The sequence below is a fragment of the Hyaena hyaena genome, unplaced genomic scaffold, assembly GCF_003009895.1.
Source record: "Hyaena hyaena isolate Hyena2069 unplaced genomic scaffold, ASM300989v1 scaffold_63, whole genome shotgun sequence".
Classification (NCBI taxonomy): domain Eukaryota; kingdom Metazoa; phylum Chordata; class Mammalia; order Carnivora; family Hyaenidae; genus Hyaena; species Hyaena hyaena.
Genome location: NW_024080695.1, coordinates 3,571,045 through 3,587,627, shown reverse-complemented (window position 1 = coordinate 3,587,627; position 16,583 = coordinate 3,571,045). Strand labels below are relative to the sequence as shown.

The window sequence follows — 16,583 nt, the reverse complement described above, 5'->3', positions numbered from 1 at the left end:
CACACCATCCCTGGGACAGCTCTTTGGAACAGTGGGAATGAGCCTCACGTCCAACCGTGGGGAAAGGCTAAGATATAGCAGAGTCACAGGCTGCTCAAAACACGGTTTTGGGGTCCTCAGGGGCTAGAAGAATGCCCGCCGCCCCCACGTGGCGGGAAAGGGTGCCTGACGGCCGCACTCACCATTGGTGGACAGCAGGGAGTGGGCGGCATTCTGCTGAGGAAGCCACTTGATCTTGTTGATCTTCTCCTCTATCTCCAGGCTCTTGAGATAGTCAAACTCCGGCTCGTGGCTCTGGAAGGTGCTGTAGACATCATACTCGCCCTGGCTGTGAGGTGCATTTTTACTCTGCAAGAAAACCCAGACAAGGGGGCCTGAGCCCCAGGAGGGCAGGGGTGGGGCAGGAGCGGCCCCCAGGGCAGGGGCGAGGGGCACACTGACCCAACCCTCAGAGAGCCCGACAGCCGGGCGGCCCGCATCCAGCAACGCTGGTGGATCCGATCCCAGGTCAAAGGCAACCAAGCCCTGTCTCCTCCTCTGTCCAACGAGTAAAACCACCAGCAACCAGGCTACCTGGTCACATTTGATGAATACCTACTATGTGCTAGGTACGGAGTGAAGCACTTCTCACTCCTCATCTTGTTCTAGCCTCACGGCCCCGCTGCAGTGGACACCGTGGATGTCCCCATTTTACAGATGGGAAAGTGGAGGCTTGGAGGTGAACTGATCACCCCCCACAAGGCCACGTGTCCACTAAGCACTGTCATCCGCGCCTCTGAGGTCTGTCTGACGCCAAGGTCAATGCTCTGGGCTGCTCCCCCAGTCCGAGTGTCCATCTCAGGCCTGACTTGAGGAATGAACGCCTTGGGAGCAGATTTCACACTGTGGCAGAGCATCCTGCGATGTCAGACCGGGGAGAGAATACCGTCCCCTGGCTCTCCTGGGAGGCCCCACCCCAGTGTAGGCAGCGAACTCCCAACAGGGACCCCCGTGGTAGATTCCTCAACGTGGTGCGGTGAGGAGACCATTGCGGGCACGGGGACAGCTGGCCTGGGAGACAATTTCAGTGTGTGTGACCACATGACGCTTCAACCAGAAGAATCACCTGCTGGGAGCAAAGCGGAGACATTCCCCCATGCACAATTTCAACTTTCCCGCTCATTTTTTCCAAATGCTGTGTTTCTACACCTGCCCTGCTTCCAGAAAGTTCCCCCTGGGTGTCCGGCTGAATCCCTTCATCTCCCGTGAGCAGTGCCTGCAACCAAGGCCGGCGGGACCAGAACAGGGAAAACGACTAACAGGAGAAAAATTCAAAGTCGAGAAACCGGCATCTAGCGATTTCATTTCTTTTTGGAAAAAGGAGGCTTGGCTTTGTAAAGCCCGGCCGGTGACCCCAGTCCTTCTCGTACAATCCGCGCGCTCCGGCCAGGGTGACTGATGTTCAGCTGTCTGCTTTGTGGCCACGTGTCCTTGCTAAGCGATTCCACACCTCTGAGCCCCAGCCTCCCACTCTGTGAAATGCAAATACTAATGGCACCTGACGGTACCACTGAGGCCGCCGTGGGGAGGGGGAGGGGTGAGCACCCGAGGCAGACCTCCATCAGCTCCGGAACTGACTGGAGCAGGGATGTGTCGGCAACATCTCCCTCCTCCTCTCCCTCCTTCTCCATGGCCCCTCCCCCCCTCCTCCCTCTTCCCTGTCGACCTCCTTGGTTTCCACCATCCTGTCCTCAGCAGCTAATCCCTGCACCTGTGCGGTGTGGGGGGCACCCCCTTCAGAGGCAGGCTGGCGTCTTGGTGTCAGTCCCTGGTCTCTGATCACTGGCTGGGTGACTTCTCCATGTGTCCTCATCTGTAAAATGGGTGTCGGTCCCCACGCTCCGGGGTGGGTAGTGGAGAGTAAATGAGAAACGTCCTTGAGGAGCATAGCAAGGGGACTGCACATAGTAGGTACTCAACAAATGGGGGTCTTTTTATCACGAGCTTTCTTTTAGTGGCTCAGCAGCACTGCCCCGGTGTGGAGTGATCCAGGCCACTCCTTGCTTACCCAGAATTCTGCTGGACGACGAATCCCACCAGGGCGAGGCCTGGGCGGAGCGTACCCCGGCCTGTGGGCAGCCCCGCACCAGCAGAAAACCCAGTCCCCCTGTCCCCCCAGCTAGGGCCGGGACGGCGCCGGCTCACCCAGCCACAGGGCAGGAGTACAGGCTTAAGCCAGGGCAGCAGCCACCCCGCCCGCCCAGAGTGCCTCTCTGGGACCCAGGGCGGGGTGAGCAAGGGCCCGTGCTGGGTGTAGCCCCCCGCCCGCCACTACCAGGTCCGGCCGCACCTCTGGTTCCCGCTGGAAGATGACGACCCGGCCACCCTTGTCGCCTGTGGCCAGCAGCTCTCCGGTGTGGTTGAACTCAACGGTGGAAATGATATCGGCTGTGGGGGGAGAGACAGGAAGGTGTGGCTCATTAGGACCCCAGAGCCGCGGTCGACGGAACGAGCACCCACTCCCACAGAATGCACCCCTGGGTCAGGCCACCGTCTGCAGGCAGGAGCCCGAGGGGTCGGGGCACTGACGAGGGGCCGGTGGTCCCCGTGTCCCCGCCCCACCGGCTGCACGACAAGTCGTGGGCTTGCTTCGCTCTGTCTGCTTCCTGCTCCCTGCCTTCCTCTCCCCTCTTGCTTCCAGAAGCAGTGTGGGGGTTTCACGTGCTGCCCGGGTGACGGGGCCACAGAGCGGACACTAGCCTTACTCTGGAGGCCCGTGGGGACCAACTGTGGTGATCCCTGCCCCCCCACCCCGTGAGCCCCCCATCAGTGGGGCCCCCATAAGCTTCACATTCCTGGCCCGGACTCTGTAGGCACCAGAATGCCTGATCCGGCCTTAGCACAGAGGACCTACTTTCCGACAAACCGCAGCCCAGATCTCAGCCCCACCCCAGTCTCCTACAGCTGCCAGAGCGATGCCCAACCCCCCGCGGGCCCCCAGAACCGGATGCTGCTCCGTCCCAAAGCCCTCCTCCGCAGCCTCCCTCTCGGGTGGTAACAGCTCCCCCACCCCACCCCCCAGCCCCTTGGAGCCTCGTGACCCCTTTCCCTCTGTCCGTCTTGCATGTCATGTCCAGTTCTCCCAGCCCGGCCCTTGCAGTGCATCCAGACTCCACCCCATCTCCCCAGGACTCTTCCCTGCCCCTGCATAGCCAGCCCCAGCACAGCAAGAGGGAGGCCACCCCAAACCTTCTAGATCAACCCCCCAGCTGACCTCAGCGCAAAGCAAAGAAGGTCTCGGTCTAAAGCCTGAGTGGTCTGTGGTCCCCAGAGACAGACCGCGGCGAGCCCAAACGCTCCCTCCCCTCCTCCTGCACCTGCACCGAACTTGGCATTGCCTCCAACTGAGGGCTGAGCAATCCCCAGCCAGGCCCCTCAGAGACCCCATCCAGAACCCCTCCGGCTTCCGGAAGGATCTGCCCAGGCTAGCCCATGTCCCAGGAGGGGGCGGGGAGCGCAGCACAATCACCCAGCCACGCCAGCCCCGAGAGGGCCCCCGCCGACCCACTCCCCCAGCCCCAAGCCCACCTAGTTTGGCAGTATCTGCAGATCGCCAGGAAAAAAACAAAACGTTTGTTGTGAAGTCTTGTTTTTCACTCGGGAAAAGGTGCCACCGCTCTCCCCCAGCCTCCTCTCCCCTCCTGCCCCCCTCCCGCTTCCACTCACACGGGACTCTTTGCTGCTTCTCAGAAGCACCGGCCACCTCTTATTCGAGACCTCGACGGACTTTTGCATTCCTGTTCGGTAAACGCCCTTTGCTTTTCCAATCAGAGCCTTTTAGAGGCAGCTCCTGGCGGCACTGGCCGCCTGAGCCATAGGTAAATACCAGCTTTGACAGCAAAAGAGGAAAGAGAAGGTGGTTTAGAAGCAGGATGATGGGCTGGACATTTTCATTGATCAAGATGAAAGCACATTTCACTGAACTTAGAAAGACAGGACAAGACCACGAGAGCAGCTGAATGGAAACACGTGGAGCCCGGGGCTGGGGAAAGGGCCGGCGCTCGTGGGGCAGCCGAGCCAGAGCCCACAGAGCCGGGCTTCCGCTGCTTCCTATCAGCACCCCCTAAGGGGCAACGAGCAGGATAGAAAATGTTTTTAATTATATAGACCGATGATCACATCCAGGCCAAACGCAGAACACACCGGGCAGAGGGAAGAAAAGCCGAAAAACGATTCCCCAGCATGTTAGCAGAGGCTGCTCTGGGGTGGCTGAAATAAAATATTTTCGCTTCTCTGCCCACTTTTCTACATTTTCTCAATTTTCTGTAATGAATGTATTTTTTAATAGTCTTACCGAGGTATAAGTGATACACACCAATGCACGTATTTAATATATACAATGTGATGAGTTTGGACGTATGCATAATTTATATTATTTTTATGGCGGGAGAATAGCAATGCTATTAAGTTAAAATGCCAGTGCGACCACCGGTACGCAGAGCGAACGCCGTCCATAGATGCCGGGCGGTTACCACAGTAACAGACACCAACATCTGCAGGCAATTTACAATTTATGTGTCAGTTTCACATCCACTGACTCACGCCAGCCCCTGAGGGGGGACACAACGATTATGTCCAATGGCAGCTGGAGAGACGGAGGCCCCTTCACGGGGACAACCTCCAGAGCTGCTCCGGGACCGGTCGGAAGTCCTGGGTTGGAGTCTGGGCTCCAGTGCTTTGGCTGTGTGGCCTTGGGTTGGTCACACCCCCTCTCTGAGCCTCAGTTTTGTAGCATGGCTATAACAGTGTCTGCCCGGGATTGGCAGTGGGAGTACGGGGTGTGAGGGTCCAGGGGGAAGGATCGCGACTCTGAGGAGCGATGAGTTACCAAAATTTATTGCACAGAAAAATTAAAGTTCCCTCTCTGCCTTGCTTCTGGCCTCCACAGACTTCGCAGTAGCCAGCTCGGAAGTGCGCGGGATGAATGGAGGCTCAACCCCCCTGTGCGGATTTGGGGGCCCCGACCTCCAGCCCCACTAGTCTCATGGTAGAAACACTTCTGGAGCAAGCACGCCATGGCACTGCCCCCTCAGGCCTTTGCGCTGGTGGAGGTTTCACATCCTTTTATCACTACAGGGAGTATCTTCGAGGGGTCGGTGTAGGAAAGGGTTACCTTTCCCTCTGAGAGTTAGAAATTCTTACCCATAAAACCTTGAAATCAGAAAGTGTATTCTCTCATCTTGGAATGTTTGACGCATATCTAGTCCCAACAGCACCTCCTCCAGGGAGCCCTCCTGGAGAGCACCCCTGCCCCCCAGTTCAGTGGCCTCTCCTACAGTCGCGTGCTCACTGGGGTCCCTCATTGAATACGGACCCCTTCCTACATGGGGGTGTCTCTGTTCAGGTTGCCTCTCACCTGGACCAGAGAAGGGAACCCAGCAGTGTGGTCGATAACATGAATTCACATTCCTAACGTGTTTGTTTTCCAGACACTGTTCCAAATCTCTCCATAGAAGTTTTTGCTTCTGGAAATAGCTGGTGGCTCCTATTGGATCAACTCTCTCACCAATAGCAACTATACAACCTCAACAGCCAAAACAACAAAACACAACTACCTGAGGCATTGGAGGGGACCAAATGCAGGCAGAACCTAAAGGAAAATTAGCAAGTGAAACTCACTGAGTGAGAATAAACTGAGGGCTGATGGGGGTGTGGGGGAGGGGAAGGGCGGTGATGGGCATGGAGGAGGGCACTTGCGGGGATGAGCACTGGATGTTATATGGAAACCAACTTGACAATAAACTATGAAAGAAAAAAAAAAGAAACTCACTGCATGAGTGTCCCATTTGCATGGCTTTTAGTCTGAGGACAGGCCCCAGTCTGTACTACGTAGCTGCTAAAACTCAGACAGAGTCCTACACTTAAGGCTCAATAAACCAGGAGGCAGAGGCTGGGGGAATCCTAGTAGCTGGAAAGTGAGGGAGTATATTTTGGAAAGGGGGGTGACAGGGGAGGTCCCCAAATGCAGCATATAAACTCTGCCCAAATCTTTGGCTGCAAAACACACATGCATATGACAGACTTGAAGCAACCCAGCTTTGGCGAAAAGAAGTGAACTGGGCTGTGCTTTTCCCCATCACCCTGGAGATGGAGTTTGCACTTGAGTTCAACCAGGTTAACCTCTCACAAACAAAATGTAAGGCAAAACAATGCTCTTTGGAGGGACATTAAAAACATCTCGAAACTCTATAATGTTATCATTCACAACACCCAGGATAGAATCCAAAATTATATGAAGACATGTAAAGAAATAGGAACCCATCACCCATACTTAAGATGATTCATGGAAACTGGCCATGAAATGTCCCGATGTTGGAATTAGCAAATGAAGAAATTTAAGGTAGGTCTTATCACGATGCTCAGGGATGTCAAGGAAAATTTGCTCCCACTGATGGAAAAGAAAAGACATTTCAACAAAGAGAAACTATTTTATTTTATCTTGTTGAAGGTGCTATTAAAAAAATTTCTTTTAATGTTTGTTTTTGAGGCAGGGAGGGACGGGGGTGGGTAACAGAGGATCTGAAGCTGGCTCTGCGCTGACAGCAAAGAGCCCAAGGTGGGCCTCGAACTCACAAACTGTGAGATCGTGACCCAAGCTGAAGCTGGACACTATACCAACTGAGCCACCCAGGCGCCCTGAAACTATTTTAAAAATAACCAAATGGACATCCTATAACTAAAAAAATACAGTATCTGAAACAGAAGACCACCGAATTGTTAACAGAAAATTCGAGATTACAGACTTAGTACACTTAGATACCTCAATATGAATTACTCAAAGTAAAGAGAATAAATTTAAAAAAAAAAAAAAAGGACAGATCTTCCGGGATCTGCAGGTCAATGTCAATGTCTAATGCACGTGTAATTGGAGTTCCCGAAGGAGAGGAGAGAGAGATAACGGAGTAGGAGAAAGACTTTAAGGAACAATGACTGAAAAAAACCCCAAGGGAAAGACATCATGACACATTTCGGAAGCTCAGTTAACTCCAAAGAGGATGAATACGAAGAAAGCTACACCTGACTCTTAAACTACTGAGAGCCAAAATAATGATAAAATTTTGTAAGCAGCTACAATAAAAACATGTCACATTCAGAGGCATCAGGCCTCAAATGACTGCAGTCCAGAAGACGTTCAAAGAGCTGAATGAGAATTTAAAAATCTGTGAACACAGGATTCTGTACCCAGTGGAAGTATTCTTCAAGAATGAAAAGCAGGGACGCCTGGGTGGCTCAGGCGGTTAAGCCTCCGACTTCAGCTCAGGTCATGATCTCGTGGTTGGTGAGTTCAAGCCCCACATCGGGCTCTGTGCTGACAGCTCAGAGCCTGGAGCCTGCTTCAGATTCTGTGTCTCCCTCTCTCTCTGCCCCTCCCCCACTCATGCTCTCTCTTTCTTAAAATAAGAAGTAAACATTAAAAACATTAAAAACAAAAAAGAATGAAAAGCAAATGAAGCCATTTCAGTTAAGGCCTTCCAAGGACCAGAAATACAAACTCAGAACAATCCTACTGTCTTATCATCATTCTCTCTTTACAGAGAAGGGACCTTGGTCCCTAAGAGGCAAGGCCCTTGCCCAAAGTCACACATGCAGTGTGCCCACTGCACAGGGCCTCACGGTGCCACTCAGCCAGTGAGTGAGGCCTGCCAAGCCCCCCTCCCCACACTGGTGCTGCAGACTGAACTGTGTCCCTACAACAGGCATGCTGGAGTCCTAACCTCCAGTGCCTGGGACTGTGACCTTATTTGGATCATCTTTGCAGATGATCAAGTTAACACACATGTGCAGAGAGGAGGCCACATGACAACAGGGGGCAGGGGCTGCTGGGTCCCCAGGATACCCGCAGTGGCTGACATCAAGAGGAAGATACTCCAGGCGCAGCCCTCATGTCCACTAGCTGTGTGACCTCACCCAAATCACTCACCCTCTCTGAGCCCTGACTGCCCCAGCTGTCATCCCCGCCTGGCTGCAGTTCTCTCAGGGCTTATGTGAAATTCAAATGATTCTGTGGCCTGGAAAGTTCCCTGGGAAACTCTGGCAGAAGCCTGCAAACCTGCGGGGGAGATTAAGACGCTCGTCTCTGGGAACTCCTGCCCTGCTCGTCCATCACTGTCCGTCACCGTAAGTGCTGTCGACACCATTAATGATCCATCCGTGTTGGGGCTCGCGGCAGAGGGGGGCTTCGGAAAGCCCAGCCTGCTCCTTCTGACGGGAGCAATGCCTTTAATTAGCATTGTCAGAGGCGTCAGGCTGATGAGGAGGGAGGTGCGGCCAGAAAGAGGGGGAAGAGGTGCCCGCCTTCCGCGGAAGGAAGCGTGGTGAGAGGAAGGAGGTGGGGCAGCGGGGCGCCAGCCTGGGACAGACCGGGTGAGTGAGCTTCCCCCGCACCTGCTCTAGGCTCCCCTGGGAGGAGGGGGCCAGGCCGGCAAGGGGTAAGGAGACAAGGGCAGCTGGGTGCTCTGGGTCTGGGGAGCCACACGCGGGAGGCAGAGAGGTAGCCTTGGGTTGGGGAGGGGTGGGATCCGACGGGGCCTCTGGAAACGGCAGCATGGGGTTGGGGTGTGGACGAGCAAGGAGTGACAGCCTGGTGGCACTGATGGCTTCCCGGATGTACACCTGCAATAGGGACTCCTGCTTCACCACAAAACCTCAGGCCAGCCTGCTGGAGGATGGGAGGCAAGTGCGGCAGCGATAAGCCACTGCAGTGGAGGCCACGCTGGGCCTGTGTACAGCCAGTCGGTTCCCAGACGTGAGACAGAGCCCACAAGGACCAGCAGAGACACCTTCCTGACCACAACCAGCATGAATGTGTGAGCGAGCACAGCCTCTGTGCAGGGAACACCTTGCACAGACCCACAGACTCAGGAGCAAAAATAAAGGCTTCTTGTTGGAAGCCACTGAGTTCTGGGGCTGCCTGTTACACAGCAGGGGCTGACCAGGATGTGGGGTCACCAGGGAGAGCCGCGTCACCGCAACTTTAAAATAAAGAACAGCCACCCTCCCAGCTCTGCTCCATAGATCACCTGTTTTTGGAGGTGGTGCAGTCATTTAAAAGGGAAGACCTGCCTGATCAGAAACGGTTCCCCACTACAGCTCTGTGCTCTGACCACAGTGCTGTCCCTTCCAGGTTCACCCGGAAAACTCCAAAGGTTCTCCAGGTCTCAGCCCAAGTATCTGTCTCTGGGGAAGCCCCTGGGCCCTCCATGCTGACACCTGGTTCCTTTGGGTCACAGTGGCCTGTGACAGCCCTTGGGATGGGAGGCAGTGGGAGGCAGCAAGTCCCATCCCCCGAGACTCAGTTTCCTCCCTTGGAAAACGGAGATAACGTCATTGGACTCACAGCGGCCCAGTACGCCAGGGATCAAAGGCAGCGGAAGCCTGAGAACCCGGACAGGGTGTGGCCCTGAGAACTGGACCCAGGGCCTGACCCCTTGGACCAGGACAGGCCGTGGTAATAGTTTACCCTCCTGGTACTTCCGGGAGCTGTTCTAGCACTTTACACACAGAACTGAATCCTCTTAGCTCCTAAAGTTGCTGGATGCCATGGACCCCTTGTACAGATGAAGAAACCAAGGCACAGAGAGGATTAATCACTTGCCAAAAGCTGCCCACAGGGTGTGTGCAGAGCCGGGACTTACTCCCAGGCAGGCTGGCTCCAGAGTCCCTGAACTTGACCCCCAGCCTGGTGCTTCTCAAAAGATGTTTTAAAGGGGTCAAAAATGGGAGTGGGGGAGGGGGAGGGCATTTCCGGGGAGAAAGCAGGTGCTGGGGGGAGGGTCCCCACCCACATCTTCCCTCTCAAGCCTAGTGAGACCTTCGCAGAGCTCGAGTACGCTTCCTGAGGGGGGTGGACCCAGGCCCCAGACTGGGAAAGCCGGGTGTTGGGGTCTGATTGTGCTCAGGACACAATGGCCTGTGCCCACGTGATTCCTGGGGACAGGGGACAGCTGGCATCAGTCATCTTAGTCCTGTCTGCTGGCTTCCCAGAAGGGCAACGACAATGCGGGAGCACAGGGCTCAAGGAAAGCCACCGATGCACAGCTGTGACTGCCTGGGTCAAGGGCTGGGGGCGAGGTTTGGCAGGAAACTTCCAGAACACCCAGGGAAGGACCCAGGAGAGAACCAGACAGCTGTATCCACCTGCTAGGCCCACCCAGAGTGGAAAAAGCCACCAGAAGTGGGAGGTGGCCTGTTCCCCGGCGGCCCTCCCGGCAGGTAGGGGGTGAGAGTGGCGGGCCCAGCGGGCTGCTGTGGGGGCACAGAAGGGGAAATGCCAAGTCTGGGTCGGCCTCTGGACCATCACCTGGGGCAGGACCGTCACTACCGCGTATATGACAACAGGCTACTTAGTCCCCCAAGGGCAACCACGCAGGCCCGGACCCGTCCAAGGCCTCGTCCAGGGAAGATGACGCCCTGACCAAGGTCTGATGGAGGGGTGGAGCCCCCACCACAGAGTTGCTGAGCTCACCTCGCTCCCCTGCCCCCACACCCGCGCTCCCCTGGGAGTGAGCACCCAGCTCACGGGGGCTCCTGGCACCACCTTGGGGCCCCGATCATGCTGTTGCTGGATCTGCTCTGCTGCAGGAGCCGAGCCCTGTCTCCGAACAGGTCTGTGAAAAGTCCCCTCCTGCGACCTGAATGTGGGCAGGGGGGGAGGTGGGGGAGCTCCCAGGCTTTGGGCAGAGGCTGGGTGGGGCGAGCTTCTCCTCGGGTGGTGCTCGGCTCACAAGGCTGGAGTAAAATGCAAAGGGGTTGGTGGGGGGCTGGGGAGGGACTTTGCACTGGGTCTCAGCTGCCACCACCTCCCACCCATGTAGCCCGGAGGCCCAGGACCCCAGGTTCTGCCTGCCGGGGGTCAGAGCTCACACACAGGGCAGGAAGGGGGCGTCCAGCCCCAGTTGCCCGCAGGTGGGAGACGGGCTGGCCTCGCTGCCACTTGGAGTCACACAGGAGCTGTAGTCCCCGCCCACGGATGGGACACCCACCCCGCCCCTGGGATCAGTCACCACCTTCTAAAATCACACCCCCTCCTGGGCAGGGGGCAAGAGGGGGTGGGGGATGGGAACTACATGTGGCCAAGAGCCCCAAGGACCAGGCGCCGTGCAGGGTGGCTCCCTTCACCCTCTCGAGGTGAGTCCGGGACCCAGGATCCCTCCCCAGAGCCAGCCCCACAGGAGACCCAAGGGATGACAAGTCGTGTAAGCATTTAATCTGGGCTGAGCACTAATGAATTTTAAAGGCTGAGAAACCATTCCGTCATTCCAGCACCTGCCCCCAAAGCTCCAGGTGAAACAGAACTTTGGGACCTCGAACTGTGGCCCCAAAATGTGCCTGCTGCCCCGTGGTCAGCCAGCCAGAGCCGGGGACCCTGGGAATGAGGGGCTCAAATAATGCCCTTGGGGGAGAGGGGTGGGCCTGGGGGAGGGGCTGGGTGCTGGGCTGGGGTAGTTATGTCCCCACAGTGTAGTTACTCCATGGGACAGTCACAGGCTACCAGCTGGGAAATATGCACTCAGATCCCAGTCTTACGAGCTGTGTGACCTTGGAAAAGGCACTTCACCTCTCTGAGTCCAACTGATCACCTGCAAAACAAAGATGGCCACACACACCTTCCAAGGCGGTTGAAAGGCTGAGCTGCCCATCACTTAGCGCGTGGGGCAGGCACCCAGTAAGTCTGACTACTGTTCATTTATTCACTCAAGAGAATGTTAATGAATATGGGGAGTTATTAAGTTCCTGTTTAAAGGGACACTGTTGGCTAGGGTTTGATGTCTTTAATGTGGACGGCTGGATACAAGACTCAAAAAGAAGTACAGAGTTTCTGCTTGGGATGATGAGAAGGTGCCAGAAACGGACAGTGGGGATGGTTGCACAACCATAAATGTACTTAAATCCACTGAACTGTACACTTAAAAATGGCTAAAATGGTCAATTTTATCTCGTGTATATTTTACAATAAGAAATTGAGTTTTACACTGGGTGTTATATGGAAACCAACTTGACAATAAACTATTTAAAAAAAAAAAAAGAAATTGAGTCTTAGGGGCACGTGGGTGGCTCAGTCAGTTGTGTCTGATTTCGGCTCAGGTCATGATCTTGTAGTGGGTTCAAGCCTCATGTCAGACTCTGTGCTGACGGTGAGGAGCCTGCCTGGGATTCTCTGTCTCCCTCTCTCTCTGCCCCTCCCATGCTTGTTCTCTTTCTCTCTCACACACACAAATAAACATTTAAAAAAAGAAATTTAGAGGTGCCTGGGTGGCTCAGTTGGTTAAGTATCCGACTTCAGCTCAGATCATGATCTTGGAGTCTGTGAGTTTGAGCCCCGCATAGGGCTCTGTGCTGACAGCTCAGAGCCTGGAGCCTGCTTCAGATTCTGTGTCTCTCTTTGTCTCTGCACCTCTCCTGCTCATGCTCTGTCTCTCTCTCTCTCTCAAAAATAAACACTAAAAAATTTTAAAAATAAAAGTAAAAAAAGAAATTTAATTAAAAAAGAAACAGTAACTGAGCACCTACTGTATCCCAGGCACGGTTGCATACACGGGGAACTCCGCAGGGTACTACACTCCCCACAGGACACTCACTCTCTAGTGCAGGACACAAAGAAGCAAATTTTCATAGAAATACAGATTATTTTTCTGGGGATGAAGAGCTACGATGAAAAATAAAAGTAAAGGGGATGGAAGAGGCGGGAGGTGCTGTTTTAGTCGGGGAGGTCAGGGAAGACTTCCTGGAGAAGGAGCATTTGAGCAGAGACCCAAAGGAAGCCAGAGAGGCAGCCACACAGGCATTAGGGGGAGCAGCACGTGCAAAGGCCCTGAGAGGCTGGCATCCGCTTGCTCTGCTGCAGGTCAGCAAGGAGGGCAGCAGGTGCATGAAGGAGAAAGGGGCAGGACGTGAGCTCAGGGGCGGGCCGGGCACAGGCCTGGCCACCTGAGCGGCTCTCAGGACAGGGTGGAGTGGCAGGGACAGTGGGAGCCCACCTCACCCCTGCGGCTCACTTGCTCACTTGTCCGGTGGCGCTCTGGTTCCGTAGCTGTGAGGAGCGGAGCCAGCATCACGATGATCCTGTTGCTGCCGCTTTTATTCCGGCGTTATAAAAACGGAGGCAGAATTCACGTAACGTCAAGTTCATGCTTCCAACTGTATGCTTCGCTTCGGTGGTTTTTAGTGGGTTCTATGGCTGCCTAATTCCAGAACGTTCCCATCACCCCAGAGAGAGCCCCCGGACCTGTCCGCAGCCACTCCTCTCTCCCTGCCAACCCCTCCGCTGCCTGCGGCTTTGCCTCTTTGGGACACTCCCTGTAACTGGGACCACGCAGCGTGTGGCCTCTGTGTCTGCTTCGCTTGCCTGGCATGTGGTCAAGGTCCCTCCCCACGTGTAGCCTTCAGCCCTTTTTCCGCTGATAGGACTGCACTGTGAGCGTGATGCTCTTTAGAACAGGCCCCAGCAGGCTTGAGTCGGGGTTGGGAGGCCGTGAATGGCCCTGCACCCTGGGACCCCTGACCCACGGCGGCACCCGGCTCCACCAGCTGGGGGGCTGTTGTGGAAGCCAGAGCGAGGGTGGGATAGTGCTCTCGTGGGTGCTCCCCGAGGGGGGGGTCCAGGCAGGGCGGGGGCTATGGCTGCCAGACCCATTGGCCCGGCCGGCTGGGAGGCAGGTGGGCTGAGGGAAGGTGGGAGGGGGTGGCTGTGGATTGGCCTGTGGTCAGCAGGACCTGGTCAGGCGGCTGCGTTTAATTCTGGGCCGGGTGAGATGTGCTCAGAGCTGGCCTCGGGCTACGGTCAAGGTGAAAGGGACTCAGAGAACACCACCGGCTCCCTGCCTATGTCCTTACAGCACAAGCTGCTGGGCTTCTCTCCCGAAGATGAAGATTCCCAGGGGCCCCGCCCAGCCCCAGGGGATCAGAATCATGGGTGGCTGGCATCTGTTTTGACAGGTTCTCCTGTGGTGCGCCGAGATTTGAGAGCACCGCGGAGGCACTGGGAGGTCTGGGAGCAAGACCTCCTGTGCTGGGACTGCCTGAGCCTCAGTTTCCCGATCTCTAAAGTGGGTGCAATGCTGTCACATCTCCGGGTTGGTTGTGAGGACCCGAGGCAACGTCCACAAAGGTGCCCGACAGAAACCAGCAACTGCTCAAAAACGGGTAACTGCGATCGGCAGTACGCTGTCGTTACACACAAACCAACAGAATTGTCTGGATATCGAAAGGAAGTGCAGAGGGGAAGAGTTAATACGTGAGAGAGAGGGGGGCTGAGGTGCGGTGAATTTGCCGTTGGGTAATGAACCAATGAACCCGGTAATGAACGTCACCTTCTCCTGGCTGTCGTTTCACCCCTCCGAGCCTCAGTTTCCCCGTCTGTGCCGTGGTCGTGTTAAGAGCTGCTGGAGGGCTCTGCAAACAGCAACATGCTTTCCAGGGCCAGGCTGAGAAGCCTCGGCAGGAGAGGAGGGGGTTGGGCCTGATGCAGACCCTCACTGACTGCCAGTGTCTGGCCAGGCTGGGTGCCCAGGGCCCTCCCACGCCTGGCGCCACGAGTCCCTGCCTCTCTGCTCATCAGCCGGTCCCTCGGCCCCCCGTCAGCAGATGGGCTGCAGGGCCAAATAGCCCAAGGACAAGGACACCCTCCGGGCATCACCACATCAGTGCGTCCACCAGATCCCTGGCCAGGCCTGCGTCTGCTCCGGGGCTGGGGGTGGGGCTCGGGAGCCGGGCGCTGAGGTCATAGCTGGCACGGCCCGTGGTCCCCTCGGCCCGCCCTTCCTGCCACTGCCCGGCCTGGGCCTCAGTGCTTCTCTCCTGGAAACGGGGCCGCCTGCCTTTGTCCACCCCGGCCAGGGGGCCTTTCGTGAAGCTGAAACGCCACTGCACCAGGACCCTCCCTTAAATCTTCTGTGGCTCCTACTGCCTCGCCTGCCTCTCTCTCTCCCTCCCAACCCAACCCCTACCCCTGAGCCAGCCCAGACTGTATGTTTCCCCGAACGGGACCATTTATTTATTGAAGGAATATTTACTGACCGCCAACTACATACTAGACCCCACGCTAGGCAACAGGAAATCAGCAGTGGCTGAAATGGGCACCGAGCGGGCCATCCCGACTGGCCAGAGTCTGTTGGGTGAGGGGAGAGCGCCCACAAATAGACAAAACAAACACCACACGCCGTCCACGTCCCCCTCCCCCTTGCTCGTGACAAGGCCCTGTGGCCCAGCCTCTGGGTGACAGTGTGGCTCAGGGTGGCAGCCTATTCCCGCTGCGGTGTGGCCAGGGGAAGGGGGATAGGCAGTGCCTGGATACCCCCACGAAGGGGCTGCTGCAGCTGCTGCAGCCCTGGCATTGGGGGTGCCTGCAGCTGGGTGAGGGCACGGCCCTGGTGGGCGCATGGGGGTCCCTGAGGCTCTGCACTGGCTGACTATGGCTGGCAGCTCTGCCTCCTGAGATCTGGTTTCCTCATCTGTGAAATGGGCACAGCCGTGCCTGTGCCGTGGGGCGCTGCGGGCAACGGCCAGCCTGGGGCCCGCTCAGTCGTGTTGCTGCTGGTCCCCCCTGGGTCCCCATTCACTGGCCAGGAGCATCCTGAGGCCACTAGGCCCCGCACCTTGCTCCCCCAGCTTCCCCAGGGGAACTCACTCGCTGAGACCCCTGCGGGCTGGGCGCTGGCCGGGAGCATTAACCCCTCCGCAGCCGTAGACTTGGGGCCATTCTGCCACTTCCATGTGGGGAAGCCTAGGCTCCGAGGGCGAATTTGTCCCCGTGTAGCGAGCAGGTGGCTTCTATGCCACGCGGAGCCCAAGGGTGTGCTCCTGACACCGTGAAGTACGGCGGGGCCAGCCCCAGGTCCCTTCTCCACAGGGCACTGCCACCATCTCCCAGGCGGGCCCCGCATCTCGTGCCTGCTGCCCTGCAGCCCTGCAGCCCTCTCTATCCAGGGGTCCCTGCACCCGTTACAGAGATGAGCAGACTGGGGTGCCCCCAGGCAGGTGTGCCCTGTGCTGCCCCATCTGCTGTGGGTTCTCAGGCTCCCTCCCCAGGTTTCTCCTGGAGACAAGACCTTCCAGCCCAAGCACACAATTCCACAGCTGCTGGGTGGGTGCTATCTATGGGGCCAGCGTGGTGACTGCCACTCAACTTTGGCATCATGATTGCTGCAAACGCTTCACACCTATGACCTTACCAAACGCCAGCGATGGCATTTGGGGGTGGCATTCCTCTCCCCCACTTACAGATGGGGAAACTGAGGCCCCCGGGGGTGGAGTGAGTGCTGAGCTGGTAAACACTGGCTCATCGGGTGGTGCGGGGAGACAGAGGGCACACCCTGATTTGTGTGTTTGCTGAGCCTGAGACTTCGAGCCACTCGCGGTTTGATACCTGGCTTACAAAATTCCCAAAACACTTAACAATCAGCTCACAAACTTGCTGACACGAGGCAGCTCCGACACACCCCCGGCAGAGCCCCCGCGTCCGCGCCCGCACAGACCCTGAATCCGGCTGAAGTCCCAGCCCCCAGCCCACTCAGCAGCACAGTCGCCCCGGCTCCCAAGTCCCCGCC

At 56.7% G+C, this 16,583-nt stretch overlaps 1 protein-coding gene across 1 annotated transcript in view; it reads right to left on the bottom strand.

The window, feature by feature from the left end:
• Positions 1-16,583, bottom strand: part of PPP2R2C (protein phosphatase 2 regulatory subunit Bgamma) — a 130,593-nt gene that overhangs the window by 51,965 nt on the left and 62,045 nt on the right. The window contains exons 2-3 of the mRNA XM_039232158.1: positions 2,330-2,427; positions 183-348 (exon numbers count right to left, since the gene is read on the bottom strand). Of these exons, the coding sequence (XP_039088089.1) occupies positions 183-348; positions 2,330-2,427 (264 nt within the window). The remainder of the gene's footprint in view (positions 1-182; positions 349-2,329; positions 2,428-16,583) is intronic.